This window comes from Dama dama, chromosome 15, assembly GCF_033118175.1.
Source record: "Dama dama isolate Ldn47 chromosome 15, ASM3311817v1, whole genome shotgun sequence".
Classification (NCBI taxonomy): Eukaryota; Metazoa; Chordata; class Mammalia; order Artiodactyla; family Cervidae; genus Dama; species Dama dama.
The window spans coordinates 64,467,379-64,486,725 of NC_083695.1; the positions used below are offsets into that span (position 1 = coordinate 64,467,379).

At 50.3% G+C, this 19,347-nt stretch overlaps 1 protein-coding gene across 1 annotated transcript in view; it reads right to left on the reverse strand.

Moving 5' to 3' along the window:
- The window catches only part of TLL2 (tolloid like 2), a 135,713-nt gene that overhangs the window by 2,653 nt on the left and 113,713 nt on the right, over positions 1 to 19,347 (reverse strand). The window contains exons 14-19 of the mRNA XM_061163118.1: positions 12,510 to 12,635; positions 11,633 to 11,793; positions 10,815 to 10,995; positions 8,737 to 8,862; positions 6,527 to 6,654; positions 3,016 to 3,229 (exon numbers count right to left, since the gene is read on the reverse strand). Coding sequence (XP_061019101.1) covers positions 3,016 to 3,229; positions 6,527 to 6,654; positions 8,737 to 8,862; positions 10,815 to 10,995; positions 11,633 to 11,793; positions 12,510 to 12,635 — 936 coding nt within the window. The remainder of the gene's footprint in view (positions 1 to 3,015; positions 3,230 to 6,526; positions 6,655 to 8,736; positions 8,863 to 10,814; positions 10,996 to 11,632; positions 11,794 to 12,509; positions 12,636 to 19,347) is intronic.

Below are 19,347 nucleotides of genomic sequence, written 5' to 3' on the forward strand. Positions count from 1 at the left end.
AATTTTCCAAGCAAGAATACTGGAGTGGTTTGCCATTTCCTCCTCCAAAAAAACCCCATTTTACAGAGGAGTAAAAGAGATCCAGGAGTTTCCAGGGTTCGCTGGGGAATCCAAATTAGCCCTTACACACAAACCCAGGACCTATGTACTCAGATTGGGCTATAGGGAGCCTCGGGGAACACCAGAGATGCCAGGATAAAAGCCTTTCCTTCTCTCCAGTTATGGATATATGAGGCCAAGGGATGGTTTGCCCTACTGGTCGCCGGGATGTGGTTGGATCTTTACCACTTTGTTGCCTGGGAGCATCTGAAAAGGGCTCACTCCTGCCGACAGACTTACCGTAATCTGTTATTTTTTGCCAGCAGAGGGCGCCAAAAGCGCATCAGAACTGCTGGTGAGGGCTCAAATCTGAAACCTCAGAATAGATCTGGCTTGCACCTGTATCTCTGGAGAGGGCAATGGCAACCCACTCCAGTACTCTTGCCTGGAAAATCCCATGGACGGAGGAGCCTGCTAGGCTGCAGTCCATGGGGTCGCGAAGAGTCAGACATGACTGAGCGACTTCACTTTCACTTTTCACTTTCATGCATTGGAGAAGGAAATGGCAACCCACTCCAGTGTTCTTGCCTGGAGAATCCCAGGGACGGCGGAGCCTGGTGGGCTGCCGTCTATGGAGTCGCACAGATTCGGACACGGCAGAAGTGACTTAGCAGCAGCAGCAGCACCTGTATCTGGGCTTCCCTGATAGTTCCGCTGGTAATGTATCTGACCCCAATGTGGGAGACCCCGGTTCGATTCCTGGGTCAATTCCTGGAAGATCCCCATCCCCTGGAGAAGGGGTAGTCTACCAACTCCAGTATTCTTGGGCTTCCCTGATGGTCTGGATGGTGGAGGAGGGCATGGCAACCTTCTCCAGTATTCCTGCCTGGAGAATCACCATGTACAGAGAAACCTGGTGAGCTATACAGCTCATAGGGTCCCAAAGAGTTGGACGCTCCTAAGCAGCAGCAGCAGCACCTGCATTTGAGAGCCTGACTACAGGCTAGTTTTCAAAAACCCTCTGCGGGTGTTACAGGTGAGCTATGCCTCAAACTTTGGGCTTGTATTCTGTAGCTTTAGCTTCTATTTTTCACTAGGATGGTAACTCTGGTTGGCCTGAGCCCATCCTACATAACACATGATAAAAATACGTACATGGGAGTGATGGGCCATTAGAGAGCAACGGAATTTTGAAGGTAAATTTCCCCACCGCAGTTCTCAGCGTGCTCTATGCCTCCACCCCATGGTGTGGCGTCCACACTGTACAGTAACGTTCACCTTGCCCGGAGGTCCTCTGCCCACCTCCCCCCACTCCGCCCCTTGCTGTCCCCCGCCCAGCTGGAGCTCCACATCCAGCCTGGCCCCAGTCCTGTCCGACTGCCAGCTCTCTGTCCTAAATGTGCTCTGGCTTAGATTTTCTTCCAGGTCTGAGCTGTCTTTGGAAAATATCAAATTCTTGCGATGTGGCTGGCAATGAAGTGAGGGCTGAGCAGGGTAGGATGCCTCCCACCCATCCTGCCAGATCTCCTCTCCTCTTCCCACCTGCCCTGGCCCCTGGAGGCAGACCTCTGGGTCTACATGGACGAGCCCCTTGGCCCCAAGATCCGGCCACAGGCAGCACTAGCAGATCAGGGAAGAGAGAGGTCAGGGCACTAGTCCCAGGCCCCTCCTTGCCTGGTCACCACAGGCTGTGTCCTTTGACTACAAGTCGCAGCTCCTGTTTGGGGGCCCTTTGCTTGCCTGCTTTTGTCTCTAGGCTTCAGAAACTGATCCCCCGCCTCTGTCATTGAGGCCGAGGGGAGTGACAGCCTTACATCTTAGCCGTGGTTGCTGCACTGTCCCTGTGGTGTCCCCACATCCTGTCCAGCCCTCTGTAAACAGTCCCTTAGTAGCTTCTCAAATAATGACTCCACCTGAGTGTGCCCCTGTTTCCTGCAGGACCCTGAGCACCCTGATCACCCACACTCAGTCTGCAGGGACAAGAGGGTGAAGTCACTAGTTAGTGACTTTTAAATGTCACCAGGGAAGTGGTGATGCAGCCGTGAACAGTGGGGAGTTCGCGGCCAGGGTCAGCCAGGCTTCAAAGATGCTGGCTGTCGCTTTGTCTCATCTGATTCATATTTTCTGGCTCTGGGAAAAAACTGGGAGAAGGGGCTGTTTAAAGGGATCAGAAAACCTCACAGAAGTCATCATCATGATCGCAGACTCTGAGTGAGCCTCACTGCCGCTGCTTTGTCAGAGGGCGAGGATCAGAAAGTCAGGTTGCTTAATGGATTCTAGTCCAAGGCTATGTTGAGGGCAGGAGAAGGGGGCGACAGAGGATGAGATGGTTGGATGGAATCACCAACTCCATGGACGTGAGTTTGAGCCAGCTCCCAGAGATGGTGAAGGACAGGGAGGCCTGTCGTGCTGCAAAGAGGAGTCGCAAAGAGTCGGACACGACTTAGCGACTGAACAAGTCCCAGGCTGTATCCTTTAAGTGGCTAAAGAGCAGAGCCAATGTTCTTACTGATTTTCTTCTATTTAACATGGTAAATAATGTAAGTTATAAGCATAAACATTTTCCTCCAAAGGGCTAATTAAGGCTGTTTATTTCAAGTGAGAAAAATAACGGGAAACAGAAACACTTTTGATTTTTGCAACTGCTTCTTGGAGGGTACAGAGGACTTCTTTCCACCATTCAGCACCCAGACACAAACCAGCAAAATTACAAATAAAAGTTTAAAAGGAGGGCAGGAGGAAGAAAGGAAGAGAGGTAAGAAGTTTGGCACTGAAAAAGGGTTGCTCACTTAATAGGTTGTCAAAGACATTAAAACAGCCCTCCCCGCATGGCTGCTCGTGTTTCATTTTAAAAGGGACACGTCATCACACACCTCCCGTCCCCACAATAATCAGAATTAAAGGTGGTCCTTTTCCTGCCTTCTATCTCGGGTCCACATGGGGATTAGCTGAAGGCCAGGGCCCCAGCCCACGCACCTGTGCTGTGCATGGCCTGGAATCCTCTCCTCTGCACCGAGGCGTCCGAATAAAACCGGAGAAACAGGCTGCTGCCCGAGGCCACCACGGGGTCCGGCTTCTTGCTGCCGCAGAAACGGCCGAGGACGGGGGCCTGGCTGTCAGGCCCGTCGTACAGTTCCAGGTGGTCGTAGGCACATTCCTGGTGCTGCTCGATCTCGAATTCATTAAACGTCTGGGGATGAAAGAGCAGCGAGTGAGGCCAGGTCCTTTCAGCCGGGGTGGGTGCAGGCCCCCTCTCTGGGGACACAAGGACACGCATCTGCCCAGCGAGCTGTGAGAGGGGCGTGGAGCCCATGGCGATGGTGGCCACACTTGCGGTGAGGGTCACCACTTGGCCTCTTTTGGTCTCAGAGCAACCCTGTGAGCTACTTCCACCATGACCCCGTGGCGGATAAGACAGCTGGGGTCAGAGAGTGTCAACGCGTGTTGATGTCTGTGCTCCTCGGTCGTGTCTCACGGAGTCTCCTCGCTTAACCATGAGACCACGGAGCTTCCTCTGGGCCAGGTGCTATTCTCAGGGTTTGGTAAGTAGCAGTCCTCACGATCTTGTGAGGTGTCTACCGTGATAACCGCCACTTTACAGATGAGGAAACTGAGGCACAGAGCTGTCGCATAACTTGCCCAAGGGTCACCCACTGGCAGAGCTGGGCTAGGGCCGGGAGGCCAGGAGCCCCTGCCCGCAACCTCTGCACTGCACTGTGCAGACGCCTCAGCACAGATGACGTGAACGGCGCTTTTACGAAGTGCACGCTGCTCCACGTGCTCATGATCAGAGAGGCTGGCCTGAGGTGAGTGTTTTCTTTCCATGCAGAGCCCTGCATTTTGTTACTTAATTCTGATGACGCTGTCAGGGAAGGGCTATGAGTATCCCCAGTGTGCAGAAGGGGAAACTGAGTCTTAGGGAAGTTAAGGGACCTGCCCACACTCACCCAGCTAGAGGATGGAGCTGAACTTGACTCCCAGGCAGCCTGACTCCAGACCACACTCCTAACCATCACCCTCCTGTACGGCCTCTCTTCTTCTTGTCCCCCCAAGCCTGTCCCCCAAAGCAGGCCAGAGCAACCTCATAATTTCAGGCTGTGCGCCGGGCTCTGCAGCTCCAAATGTAGGACTTCTCAGTCTCTGGGCAGATGACTAGTTGATGGCCTGCCCGTGGCTACCAGGGGCATTTAAAGAGAGGGGACACTTTAAATGAAGACTTGGATCAAATGACAGAGAAGGAGAGAGAACATTACCAGGAGGGGCTAGGAAAGAGCCTCAGTTCACAGCAAGGGAGCTGGGGCAACAGGTCAGGGATGGAGGTAGAGAGGCAGAAATAGAGGGGCCATTGGCTTTTGTAAGGGTGTTAAACACACTTGAAATGGGAAAGACTCTTCACACTTACAGACAGGGAGGAGGGGCCAGAGAGTGGGGGTAGGGCTGTGGGCAGGAGTGGGAAAGGGAGGCCGGTGGAAACAGGGTGGGCAGGGCAGTGGGAGGCGGATGGCGGGCCAGGGGGCTCCCCATCACGGGATGCCCCGCGGCTGTCCCCATGCAGTCAGACACTAGCTTCTTGGTAAGCATTCAGCTCACATTCTGTGGCAGCAAAACAGTAGAGCGTGATCAATACCTACTACACACTTCCCAAGGAAATATTTAAGAACTAGCACGTATGTATGAGCCTCAGATAAACTGAAGGTCTGGGCTCACTCTGGCCACTGTGATCGGTTGTTTTAGTTCTTCAGCACTGCAAAGAACAGGAAAAGACTTTGGGGGCAATTATGGAAATCTTGGGACCCTTCCACTGAAGCACCGGTTCCAAGAGTGCACATTGCACGTTCCCAGCCCCGGGGGGAGCCATTCCCCTGCTGCTTCAGAGATTTCTGTTGCCATGACGAACATCCTCCAGCAGATGGCAGCCTTTCTCCAATGCACTCACTTTAATTCACCAGATTCAAGGCTTCTGACTGATCCAGGAGAGCAACTCAAAGTGCTTACTATAGGGACAGCCATGCATAGGAGGTGCCCACATGAGCACCCTTGGTCAGGGACCCTGACTTTACCCCCGATGCCCCAGGCCTGGCACAGAGAGACACCAGAACCTGCTGCCCAACTTGGGCGCGCGTTCACCCACCTGTCCTCTCACTGCTCTCGCCAATAAACACCCATGTAAATCTCCAGGTGAGCGTCTGTTTGTCATCACCTTCTCCTATGTTATCTCCCCTTCTCCCTGGAGATATGGTCCATAATTCAAGGGGACACTCATATATATTAATCCAAGGGGTCCATAATTCAAGGGGATGTCTATGTATATTCTGAAGAGTTTAGCAATCTCCAGAGTTAGAATGACCCATTTAAAAACTGTTTGTAAAAAAATATAAAAATAAAAAAAAATAAAAACTGTTTGTCTGCTGGAATACAGTTTCTCCAGAAAGAAAGAGGGTTTGTCTTATACTCCAGGATCTGGGAGTCCCTGGTGGTTGAGAAGCAAGAAAAACTCATTGTAGGAAAAACTCATTTCTCTTTTGCAATAACTGAGCATGGTATGCAGACTACCACAATCAAATGCACGGATAGGACTTTAAAAAAAGGCTTGTGTGTGAGTGTGTTAATCGCTCAGCTGTGTCTGATTCTTGTTGACCCCATGGACTGTAGCCCACCAGGCTGCTCTATTCATGGAATTCTCGAGGCAAGAATACTGGAGTGCGTTGCCATTCCCTTCTCCAGGGGATCTTCCCAACCCAGGGATCGAACCCAGGTCTCCTGCACTGCAGGCAGATTCTTTACCAGCTGAGCCACCAGAGAAGCTCAAAGAAAGGCTTGGAAGATATATATGTTTAATGCAAGAGAGAATTAGCATACATGACTTAATCTCCTATTGTTAATTAGCTAACAACAGCGAGGTGCTAAGTGCTTAGTTGCTCAGTCATGTCCAACTCTTTGTTAATGGGAAAAATGTTAAGTTGTAGAGGAATATGAATAATAGAGTACTTTTTTTTCCTGTGCATACAAACACAGAAATTTCTGGAAGAATTCACAAAAAAAATGTTCAGAAAAGTAATTTCTAGAGTGAGCATGGGGGTCTGGAAATTTGGTTTTCACTTTCCAACCCTCTGACTGACTATATTTTTTTAAATATCTTGAGAATGTATCACTTGGTAAAATAGTATAACTGCAAACAATGGAATCACAAACAACACTTGAAGTCTGTGTAAAGGGTGCCAGTTCAGAGTGACATCACTGTGAACAGATGCTGTTTACACAGTGTTGCTCACCCACCACCCCGTGCTGACGGCTTCAGGTACATCCTCTTTTCTAATCTGCACAACAGCTACGGGAGGTAGGTTTTACTAGCAGCCCCATTTTCCAGAATACAAAACTGAGTCCTGGAAACGTTGATTAACATCACCAGGCTTCAGAGCAGAGACCCAGACCCATGTCAGCCTGATACTGAAATCTGTGTCGTTCACAGACTTTGAAAATAACTCACGAGTTTCACCCTGTGGCCCGCGGTTGAAGAGATGTTCCAGGTGCACTCCCTCCGGCTCGGGTATTTGTCAGGCCAGTTGGGGCTCATCAGGGACCCCTCTGCACTGCTAATCTTGTGTACACAGCCGGCTGGGGACAGGCAGAGAGAGACAGTGTGAGAGAGAGAGAGAGGCAGCTCACTTTGGACAGCAGAAGAGGTGTTCTGAAAGAGTGTCCCCCCACCCGAGCTCTTGTCACATGGTCATTGAACGTCGGGGCAGAGGCTGGCCTGAATCAAAGGTTCCCCGGCTCAGCGATCTGATGTATTTTTCTTTGCTACCTTCCTGGAGCCAGGTCATCTAACTATTGCTATTTGCATTGCAGTTGTCATTGGAAATATGGGAGAGTTGGTTAAGACCACAGGCGCTGGGGCCAGATGGGCCTCAGCTCAAGTCCTGATTCCACTGCATACAAGCTGGGGGACTTTGGGAGCTTCTGTAAGCCTTGGTGTCCTTGTTTGTAAAAGGAGTGGGGTGTGTGCGTGGATTAAATGCACACCCTTTGGAGGGGGGTGTGTGCATGGATTAAATGAGATAATGCGTGTGAAAGGCACGGCGAGTACTAACAAAGGTCCCCATCACCATGCCTCCTGTCTTTTAGTTTCCAAAGTAGTTTCAATTGGAGGCTACAGATGTTGCCCTGGTTACCGTGCTATTTGCAAAGAGTGGTGCCACGACTAGCTCAGTAAGTAGCGTTTTGGCCAACAGCTAGAATTTGTCTCCCTCTGTGTTGAGCGCTGTAGTAAGCACTTTGATTGCAACCTCTCATTTAATCCTTTCCACCTTCTAATTGAGAAAATAAGCTGAAAGAAGGCAAGCGACCTGTTGGTCAGGGGTGGAGCCAGGACTGCCTTTGCCATTGCTGATTAGGAAGGAGAGGACCCCGAGGAGGCACCACTGCTGTCTCCCAGGCTGCAGGTTGCGGGTGTGTGTGTTTGTGGGGAGGGGGCAGTTGAGGGCAGGTCAGGGTGGGGGGCAGCTGTGTGGAGGTTCCACCTCCTTGCTGCCTCTGCTCTGCAGCCATGAGGAGAACAGGTGCCAACAGGGCAACAATTCAGATGCGGGGTGTCTGCTCCTGGACGCCCCACCCCCTGACGGGGACCCATCCCGTTCACCTGATGGAACCTTAGCTGACTTTATAATCCTCCTGGCCACCCCTGCACCGCAGGGGGCTAGATGAAAGTTGTTTTGTTTTTTGTTTTTTTCAGGTTTTTTAAGTTCCAGAATGACAGCCCCTTCTTTCGACCCAACTTTCAACCCAACCTGTGACTGCTTGTGTCCAAGTCAGAACGCTGGCCTTGAGGGTGGGCTTTGGAAGATGTCTGAGCTCCTTCTTCAATTCTTAGTTAGCTCATTTTCCAAGGAGGCCCTGGCCAGCCCGAATCCCCTAAGTCTGAAGTGCTTGTCCCAGGTGGGGCATAAAGTCTTCACCTCTTCCCTTCCCTGCTGTGCACGCAGGGCTTTGTGGTGGGGCCAAGGCCAGCAGGCTTGTGTGTTTATCGAGATGCTCAAACCCCCTTTGCAGGATGGAGTAGGCACGCAGGGAAGGCCTTTCTCAGAGTGGCTGGACATCAAAAGCCATCTGGCTCTGAAGGACTCCCAGGAGCAAATGGAGCAGGGAACAGAGTCTTCCCCAAATTCTATTTTACTAGACTCATGCATGGTAAATAAGATTACGACATAGATAGCTGATATCTACTGAAATTTCAAGTGCTTACTATGTGTCAGCCTATATGAAATACTTGCTAAACATTCTCTTATTTAACCCTCACAAAAACTTTAAGAAGGCGGTATGTTTAGTCCTTTTTATACAGAAGAGGAAACTGAGGCTCAGAGAGGTTAAGTCACTTGCCCAAGGTCACACAGCTAGTAAGTAGCGGAGCCAAGATTTAAACCTTGGGGGTCTGATTCTGGAACCTGGGGTTTAACTTCTTTGCAATAATAAGTGTAGAAGAGCACTTGAGGGCCCCTACAAGCCCCCTGAGGGAGTGACTACCCTGGGGGAAATCACTCATGAGCAGGAGGCTGGGAGAAGGGAAGGCAGGCAGAAGCTGAGCCTCATTTTCGGGCTTGGCCAACCGGGGAAGAAGCGCCCCTGGCTGTTGAGCATGGGTACACTCGGGCAGCCAAGGTGACCCCCCACGCCCTGACCCCGGCCGCGATCCAGCCTCACCCTCTTTGCAGTCCTGCCCGTTCTCATGGAGCCGGTAGCCGTTCCTGCACCTGCACAGGTAGCTCCCAAACGTGTTGACACACTCGTGCTGGCAGCCGCCGTTGTCCTTGGCGCACTCGTCCTTGTCTGTGGAGATCAGCGGGCTGTCCTAAGGGGAACCACCAACATGGGGGCGCTCCTCACAGCCCAGGGCCCCGCTCCAGAGGAGCCTCTGCCAGGGAGCCTCCCTGATCATCCCCAACGCTGATTATTCTTCTCCGAGGGGGAGGCTGGGGCGGCATTCCTTGGGCATGACCTGGCCCTGTATATTCCCCATGCTCCTAAAGTACTTTATGTGTACATGTGGCTCCACCCCTGCTCCCCACCCAAACCAAGGAGCTCCCTAAAGGATAGGCTAATATTAGTAATAATATTAACAAGAAAAAAACAGCTACCATGAATTATTTACTATGTGATGGACACTAATCACTCTATACTATACTCTGGGCTTCTGAGGTGGTAAAGAATCTACATCCAGTGCAGGAGACATGAGATGTGGGTTCAGTCCCTGGGTAGGGAAGATCCCCTGGAGAAGGGTATGGCAACCCACTCCAGTATTCTTGCCTGGAGAATCCCTTGGACAGAGGAGCCTGGTGGACTACAGTCCATAGGATTGCAAACAGCTGGACACAACTAAAGCAATTTAGCATATACTCTCTATATTACCTAACTTAATTGTCACACATCCTTAGGAGGGAGGTGCCTGTGTCCCCATTTTACAGTTAGGGAAACTGAGGCTGAGACCGCTAACATGCCCAAGGTTACTCAGTGAGCAAGCAGCTGGTGTGACCTGGAGGCCTGGGCTCTTATTCCATGACTCCACGCCTCCTCCTGCCTGCGGAGCAGATAAGCATGTGAGCCAGGAGCCAGACAGCCCAGTGCCAGCCCTGCTCCTCTGCTTCCAGCTATTGTGACCTTGGGGAGTCCTTGACCTCTGTGCCTCAGTTGCCTCACCTGTAAAATGGAGTCAGTCATGGTGTCCTTACCTCACAGGGTTGTTGAGAGGAGAAAATGAACTAGTATAAGAAAAAAACACTTAGAACAGTGTCCAGCCCCATGTCACTGTTCAGTTCAGTTCAGTCGCTCAGTCGTGTCCGACTCTTTGCGACCCCATGAATCGCAGCACGCCAGGCCTCCCTGTCCATCACCAACTCCTGGAGTTTACTCAAACTCATGCCCATCGAGTCGGTGATGTCATCCAGCCATCTCATCCTCTGTCGTCCCCTTCTCCTCCTGCCCCCAATCCCTCCCAGCATCAGGGTCTTTTCCAGTGAGTCAACTCTTCGCATGAGGTGGCCAAAGTACTGGAGTTTCAGCTTCAGCATCAGTCCTTGCAATGAACACCCAGGACTGATCTCCTTCAGGATGGACTGGTTGGCTCTCCTTGCAGTCCAAGGGACTCTACTGTTAGCTTTTATTTATTATCATAGATGGACTCAAGCATTAGCTGCTGTCGTCACTGTGGTTCCTGTGCCTCAAGTGTGCAGCCCTTGCCTAAGGCAGCTTCCTCCCCTACTAACCAAGGGTCAGCCTCCACCCCCAGGCCTCCCCCAAGGATAACCTTGGGGCTCAGGTGTCTCCCTTCCCTCTGCCTACTGCCGGTAATGGGTCACCAAACACTCGGTGTTTTAGCCTCTGATTCCATGAGGAGAACTAAGAATCCTTAAAGGACCCTTAACAAATAAAGAATTGAAGACCACCCAGCACTTCACTACTGGAACCAGGGGCTACAAAGAGACAACCCAGGCTCTTCTTCAAGCCCTTTGGGGGAGTCCAGCCTTTCCCACACCTCAATTTCAGACCTCTGGCCCCCAGAGCTGTGAGAGACAACACTTCTGTTGTTTTGAGCCACCCAGTGTGTGGTCATGTGTTTCGGCAGTCCTATAATAATATAGCTACCACTATATAAAACCCGGACTGAGGCAGAGACTATGAGGGCACGGGCAGCGGACAGAGAGGGGTAGACGGGTGCCCTGAGGCTGGGAGCCTGCAAAACCCTGTCTCCCTCAGTCTGTGGTCTTGCCCCCAAACCCGCACACCTGAAAAGAAGTGGGCCCTGAAGCCACGTTTGGAGACCGTGTTGTCGGACTTGAACTCCACGCGCATGTTGTTGCTCTGCGAGGTGATGACCTCAGGCGTCTCAGAGCCACAGAACTTGCCGTGCAGCCTGGCATCAGGGGACAGGCCGCTGCGCACCTCCACGAAGTCATACTTACACACCTGCAAGGGAGCGCCGTGGGGAGCCTCCGGGGGCTCCCACTTCCCTCCCCCCAGATCCCGGCACCCTGCAGGACTCCTGCCTAAGAGCTGCACCCTCCAAGTGAGCAGATGGGTTTGACTGGGTCCGGCAGGAGGGTCCTCTCGACTCTCACTGGGATCCCTCCAGCCCAAGGTGCAGATGGGGGCACGTCGGACCTGCTGTCCAGCAGTGGGCTCTGCCTGGGCCTTGGCTGGCTGATGCAGTCATCCCATGACCACTGCCCACGGGAGGGAATGGGCTGTTTATGCCACCCTGGTCCCCAGATGCATCTCACCCCCTCCATTCTTCCCAGCTGGACACTAAGCCCCAGATTCCTACCCCAGGGGACGTACCTGTCCTGACCACCTCCCACTCCCTAGACCCCCCCTCCTCTCTTCTCCTGCTTCTCCTTGGATTTATCGGTGATGAGAGGAAGAGAGCACTCCATCTGCCGAGGGTGTGCAGTTGAAATCGCCTCAACAAACACCCCAGATTCTGCCCAGCTACAATGCCACAACCCTTGGAGGCCACCTCCCTGCCTGCTGATCCCCTCCCGAGTTCCCAGCCCTGGGTCACATCCCAACAGCATTCTCAGTCAATCAGAGCCTGGACACATACATCATTGCCTTCCAGTTCAAACACTTCAAACTGAAGGGAGATCCGGTACTGGGCGGGGGCCACCACTTGCCAGACACAGTTTTTGTTCGTAGGGTACTCCTTCGGCCACCCGGGACTGGTGATGGTTCCATTCAGCTTGGTAATGAAACCGCCACAGGCCACTGCACGGAGGGAAAAGAAGCAAGATTCATTTGGTTTTAGTTCCAAGTGACTGCGATTTCCCCCAAGCAGCAATAAGCCCTGCTGTTCTTTAATAACATCAACAAAAACAAAATATAGACAATCTGAACTGATTAATTCACGTCCTTTCTTCTGGTCTGTTTCAACTGAGGTTTTGGAGGGATGGAGTTGAGGGCAAGTCTTTACTGCTTTTTAAAAAGAAGACGAGGCATTTGTGCTTAACCTCTCAGGGGCATAGTTGGGGACTTCATATGACTTGGGCTAAGAAATGTTTGCACCAGGCTATGCGATGTCCCTGTCTTCCATGAACAGGCAGAGTCATGCAGGTGGCAAGGGAAACACCGCCAGCCAGGTTGGAATGAAATGAATGAAATGCGCTATTTGTCATGTCACACTGAAGTGCTCACAGTTATTCTTTGTTTTCATTTTCCATCTTTATAATCATGTGAATTTCACATGGTCACAGAAGAAAATGAAATTCCATGATTCCATTTGCTCAGTTGCTGGGGTGGAGTCCGATAAAGTCATCTCCCGTTTGTGGCCTTATCACATTGTTTTTCCTTCCAGGAGGGAGGTGAAAAATCCCCCACAATTGTTTCTTCACAGCCGACCAGCTGCCCCATCTCCATCTGTTCCCCTTCTCCTAAGACTTGTCCCCCATCCCTTCTCACTCCAGTTTGGCAGGTCCAATACTAACCTTCACAGGCCTTCTTGTCAGCGGCCAGCTCATAGCCAGGATCACACATGCACTTGTAGCTGCCCAGAGTGTTCACGCAGCGCTGCTCACACCCACCGTGATCTGGCCAGGAACACTCATCCACCTCTGTTGAGGAGGAAGGTGACCCTGGTTAAGTCATCAAACAACTGTCAGGTCTGTTCCCCATTGTGGTCCACATCCCAGGATTCCCTCTAAGAACAAGAACAACTCCTGGTGCCCGCCTTCCACGGAGTCCCCCGTCCACAGAAACTGGCAGCAGCTATAGCAGGGAGTGAGTCTTGACAGCACACGAGAGTAACCTGTTAGCAGGAAACAGGACTCCTCTGAGAGATGATCAGGCCTGGATAACTTGGATAACTGTGCTCTTTGAAGAGTTTAATCAGCAGTGTTCCTTTGTGACCTTAATAAATCTCAAAGCTTCCATACCAAAGATGATCGACTTCAATGCCATAAAACTGGGGCTCCCTCCATAAATGTGGGACTTCTCAGGACATTAAGCAAAGGGTAAGGACCAACAGCAAGGTGGAGCGGTGGTAAAGAATCCACCTGCCAACGCAAGAGAAATGAGTTTGAACCCTGGGTCGGGAAGATCCCCTGGAGAAGGAAACGGCAAACCCCTCCAGTATTCTTGCCTGGAGAATTCCATGGACAGAGGAGCCTGGTGGGCTACAGTCCATGGGGTCACAAATAGTCAGACACAACTGACCATGCACGCATGTGTGTGCGAGCATGCGCACACACACACACAAACACACACACACACACACACAGGGACAAAGAGATACACTCCTAGATGAAGGTATATAATTATTCTCTAGGGAGAGAGCCGGAAGCTATGAGTTAAATTTTTATTACTAACTTGAAGATGTGTCCTGGGTGATTGTCAAGTTTACAGAAAACACTGGCTCTTAGATGAGCCGATGCTCCCAGGAGAAACTGCAGGAAGAGGCCACAGTGAGACTGAGTTAGCAGGGGAGTTAGATGGGGTTCACTGATGTGCTGGGGGCAATTAAAGAGCAGCAAGCAGGATGTTGTCCAGAAAGAGAACACAGAACTCATTGGAGAATCACCCCAGCCTGTCAGCCCTGCACCACTGAGGAAAGAAAAAACTCAGGCACTGGATGTCTCCAAAAAGAGTGTCAGACGTAAAAGGAAAAAAATCATAAGTTTCTGTGATCAATTTGTGGTACATTTATCCCTAAAGAGCATGCAGATTGTGGCCTAACAGAGCTGCAGTCTAGTGAAAGGACGATGAGACACGGAGAGATCTTCAAACAACAAGAGCCCAATCTAGGAAGAAGAAAGGGTTGGGGAGTGGGTAGAAGTGTTGGTTTCCTAATACCAGGGAAGGTAAGAACAGAGCAAAGACGGAGTTCACAAAATCTCACAAGACCTCACATCATACATAAAATAAAAGGAATGAGGACATTTTCAAGTTGATAAAAGCTTGAAAAGATTCTCAGTCCTGCCACCTCAGCACGGATCCACTTAATAAGATTTCTGGTAGAGAGCTTTTCAGACCCTGCTGGAAAACACCCAGAGATAGAACTCTCACTGTTTTTAAGTATTTCTAGTTCTTTGAAATTTGAATTGTTAAAAACTCTGACTCCTGGCAACTTCTAACACAGTGGTCCTGCAGAAAATGCAAAACTTTCAACCGTCAATTCTCCTTTTTTCAATTCAAAAACTCCAACTCAAATAAACTCACTTCCTTCCAATCTCCCTGATCCACGAAGCACAAAACACTCAACCTGGTGGCTCATCACTGGGTAAAGGACAGTTTGTAAATCCCCCATCATTTCCTATAGTGGGAAGCAGATTTAGGTGGTGGCTCTAAGAGTGATGTGTCCTTGGGTTCAACAAAAGCTCAAATAAGTTGGTCAGTAGGGAGGACTGGATTTAGGGAACACCCTGTTAGGCAAGGGGTTGAAGTTGTCCTTGTGAAGTGAAAGTGGCTCCGTTGTGTTTGACTCTTTGTGACCCCATGGACTATACAGTCCATGGAATTCTCCAGGAGAGAACACTGGAGTGGATAGCCTTTCCCTTCTCCAGGGGATCTTCCCAACCCAGGGATCAAACCCAGGTCTCCCGCGTTGCAGGCAGATTCTTTACCAGCTGAGCCACAAGGGAAGCCCAAGAATACTGGAGTGGATAGCCTATCCCTCCTCCAGGATGGGCTGGAGGGTCCTATCCCTCCTCTAGCAGATTTTCCCGACCCAGGAATCAAACCAGGGTCTCCTGCATTGCAGGCAGATTGTTTGAGCTATCAGGGAAGCCCCACAGTCACAAACAAATATAAGTACTAAGTATGCTAAAATAGTAACAATCCTACAATTATTTACTACTTTATAGTAGGCAAAGCACTTTCCTAGACATTTGCTAAAAAGTATAAAATGAGAAGCATTAATAATGAGAAAAAGAAAGAGTCCAGTCTTTAGCATGAGCCAAACAGACCTGGGTTGGATTCACCAGTGAATCATCCTTCAATAAACTGGGTGATTTGACCTCTCTGAGACTTCTTCCAGTTTTAAAATGACTATAATACCTGGTTTCAGGGTTGTGGTGATTGAAAATGATGCCTGCAAAGTACCCAGCATATAGACTCTAGGTACACAGTAGTTATTGCTCTAGACAAGAGCAGAGTTGCTTTTGAAATTTCAGTGGGTGGAGACACAATGATGGGAGTAGTGAAAAGGATAAGGTCGCCAGACATCCCTGAGTCAGGGCAGAGTAGAGTAGCGTGGGCCTGGGGAAGGAAGAGAGATAGGAACAGAAAGAAGAAAAAAGCACCAAGGATGGGCCAATGAAGGAAGACTAGATGGGCAAGAAGGCAGCATAGCAGAGTCAAGAAACTGGCTGGAGGGCATAGGAGGAAGGAAAACAGGAACCACGGAAAGAGCCCATCAACCTAGAACAAGTTAAAGGGCCCAGATGGGTGGCCAGGATGGGGGGAGACCAATGCCAGAATGTGATATGGCCATGGAAGGACACACGTATGTCATAGGCAAGAAAGGAGGACCACTGTTAGGTCTCCTGGCATCCTTAGCCATGTGGAGGGCAAGAGGCTGGTGGGCTGGGTTTGTACTTAAGCAGAGGGAGTATAGTTCTCCTGAAGACTAGAAGGGTGATGGGATGTTTGGCCATTTCCACCCCTGCTCCAACTCGGGTGGGTGGCATGGAAGTGTACTAGGGCCCTGCCCTTGAAGGTGTGGGCCTGGGTGTACTCTGCGTCACCTCCCACTGAACTGAAGTAGCACCTACTTGAAGTCAACAGGCTCGTGCTTGCTCTGGGCTACAGTGGTCAAGACTAAGTACCCCAGGAAAATCTGGGGGAGTAGGGAAGTGTGGTGGGAGAAGAGGCTGAACCAGGTACCAGCTTCGCAGAGCGGGATTCTGATTCTTTTTTGCCTTCTCCAAGTGGTACCAGTGACAGAAGGAACATTCTGAGGTTAGATAATGAGATGACTCAGGCAGGATCCCAAAGCTATTTCAGAGTTAAGGAAAGGGAAGGCAGGGCACATCCATAAGCTTCTAAGGCACCTTGAAGAAAGCCAGCACCCACCCCCCACCCCCCACATCAAACACTCCATGGTGGGCCTGCAGCACTGCGACTGGGGAATGTGGGGATCCTCCCACCCTTGATGTGGGGAACGTATCACCAAACTGTCCCAGCCAACCTGCAAACACACTCGCTATCTCCCCAAGTAAGCAGGGATGTGAGGTGCTCTGCCTGCTGCCCTGCCAGCAGGCTCTGAGCGGGAAAGCCATCTGGCACCAGGTGAGGGCTGCAGAGGCCAACTGGCACCCTGGACAGAGCCATGTGCCAGCTGGGCCCTGGGCAGAGATTCCTGCCAACTGGCACCAAGGCCAGAGCTTCAGTGGCTGGTCCAACTCCTCTGCGTGGCCTCTGTAGCTGCTCTTCTAGTTTCTTTTACTGGAGAATTCCTGACACACGCGAGAATTCCTAGCCCCTGTGTGCTCACAGGACATCCTACTGATGGCCTTGTAGGAAAAAGGCTGGCAAAGGAGCTGGCTGTGTCCAGACCTCTACTAACCTGTGCTAGACCCCACGTAACTGCAGAGCTCTTGGAACACAGCTAGTCTAAGTTCAGACCTGCTGTGAGGGTAAGACACGCTGGATGTCCACTTAGTGTGGGGAAAAAAGCCATAAAATCTCTCCCAATATTTGTACATTGGATCCGACCCAGTGGTCCGGTCCAGTGGTTAAGAACTGCCTGCCAATGCAGCGGACAAGAGTTTGATCCCTGATCTGGGATGATTCCACATGCCACGGGGCAACTAAGCCTGTGTACCACAACTACTGAGCCCGTGTACCTACAGCCTGTGCTCCGAAACAAGAGAAGCCACTGCAATGAGAAGCTTGTGCAGCGCCACTGGAAAAAAAGCCTGTGTTGAGCAACAGAGACCCTGTGCAGCCAAAAATACATAAATAAAAACATTTAAAAAGTTTTAAAACTTTAAAAAAATACTATGTATATTGATTACATATTAACATGATAGTATTTTTTGACATTTATTTATTTAACATTGGGTTAAAGGAAACATGGTATTAAAACTAATTTTGCCTCTTTCTTTCTGCTGCTTCTTCTACGTGTTTTGTAAGGTGGGTGCTAGAAAGTTTAAAGTTACATCCATGGCCTGCGTTTGTGGCTCGCCTCCTATTTCTGTTGGACAGCACTGCTCTGCACTGTGTTCTCTGGCTCCATTCATCCTCGTGGGAACCCTGAAAGGTAGGCAGAGCAGGGAGCAAGAAGCCCAATCCACAAGTGAGAATCTGAGCCGTATTCATTCATCCTTTGCCCCATAAGTATTTATTGAACTCACTCTGGGTCTGGCACTAGGAATACGGTGGAGGACAAAGCAGGCAGGATTGAGTCTCAGAAAGGAAAACTGACCTGCCTGAGAGCGGGGAGCGGGGAAGGGGAGCGGGGAAGGGGCGTGGGCAGGACAAGACCCCACACTGCAGAGGCTGAAGCCAGGGCCCTTTACCCTATACTCCCACGTGTAGAGAAGGCAGAAAGGCGATGAGCATCAGAATCAAATGAAAAATTCAAATCCCTTCACTTTACTTTCCTGTGGCTTTCAGGTCTCTGTAGAGGAAAGACAGTGAGTTGTGAAATCCTACACATCTGGGGTCTAGTTCTAGCTCAGCCTCCTTAGAGCTTCAGTTTCTTCTGTTTTAAAATGGGGGTAATAACACCAAGCAAGCAGTTTTTCCGAAGACAAAGGGAAGTAACTAATGCAGCTTCTGGCACTCAATAAATGTCTTTTCTTTCTCCTTTAATAGACAGGTCCCAAAGAGGCTTCCACCAGACCTGGCTCTTCGTTGAAGACTCAGGGTCAAGGTCAATGCTGTATACTTCTCCTTTTCTAAAAGTGGTTCTCTGAGGCCCTTCTTGACATAAAAACGAGCTCAAAAAAGATGTCTTAACTCTGCACTAAGTTAGTGTACGTGGGCCTCAACACCTTGATGGGCATCTAAAAGGATGTCTGCCAACTGAAATGTCTTTGAAGTAGCTTGTCTGGGTACTCACTCACCCCACCCCCACACTGAGTGAGACCCTCCTCCGATGTCCACACTTCACACAACATCACTGCCCATTGGCTCACAGGTCCCCTTGGTCAGCTTGAGTTCTTGAAGACAATGACCATGTTCTCCTCTGTCCCACAGCCCCTGACACAGAGTTTGATGACTGCTGAATAAATGTTAAATGTGGAGTGGGGAGAAGATGGCATTTTCTAACCAGCAAAACAGAGCCAGTTATCACAGCTGGTCAGAGCAGGTCAAGGTTCTCGACTCAGTCCCTTACAAACTGGTTTAGCATCACAGAGAGGATCCCCCACCCACCCACCATTGCAATGCCTGTCATCTCCACTGCTGCTGCTGCTAAGTCACTTCAGTCGTGTCCATCTCTATGTGACCCCATAGATGGCAGCCCACCAGGCTCCGCCGTCCCTGGGATTCTCCAGGCAAGAACACTGGAGTGGGTTGCCATTTCCTTCTCCAATGCATGAAAGTGAAAAGTGAAAGTGAAGTCGCTCAGTCGTGTCCGACTCTTAGCGACCCCATGGACTGCAGCCTACCAGGCTCCTCCGTCCATGGGATTTTCCAGGCAAGAGTACTGGAGTGGGATGCCGTTGCCTTCTCCAGTCATCTCCACTAGGGCTGCCACAAAAAAAAGCAGAAGGTTCAGTTAAAGTTGAATTTCAGATGAACAATTATTTCTTAGTACAGTATGCAATATTTGGGACACACACTAAAAAGATCATTCTTATCGGAATTTTGAATTTAACTGGGCACACTATTTTAACTTGTTCAATTTGGAAGCCCTTCGATTTTAGCTGGTCCTCTCAAAATTATAATGCTGATCATCAGTAGAACCAGGAATGAGATGTGGGTGGACCAGTGCCAACTGGTTATCAGTTATCTTACCGCAAAGAAGTCCCAACACCTAAGACCTGGGGGTGGGAAATCAGGGAAGAAGAAGGACAGGAGAATTAGGACCAAGAGAATTAGAATAAAACCTCATGATTATGGGTGACAGGTTAACTAAAATGAGGTCTCCCAAAGTCATTCATATCACAGTCCTGGAACCTAGAATCTGTGTCACCTTACCCTTACATGGCAAAAAGGACTTTGCATATGTGATTAGATTCAGGTTCTTGAAATGGGAGACTACATTGGATCAGCTTGGTGGGCCCACAGTAACTACAAGGGTCCTTCCAACTGACAGTAGCAGGAGGAGAATCAGAGTCAGAAAAGGAAACAACGATGGAGACCGAGGTCGATGATGCA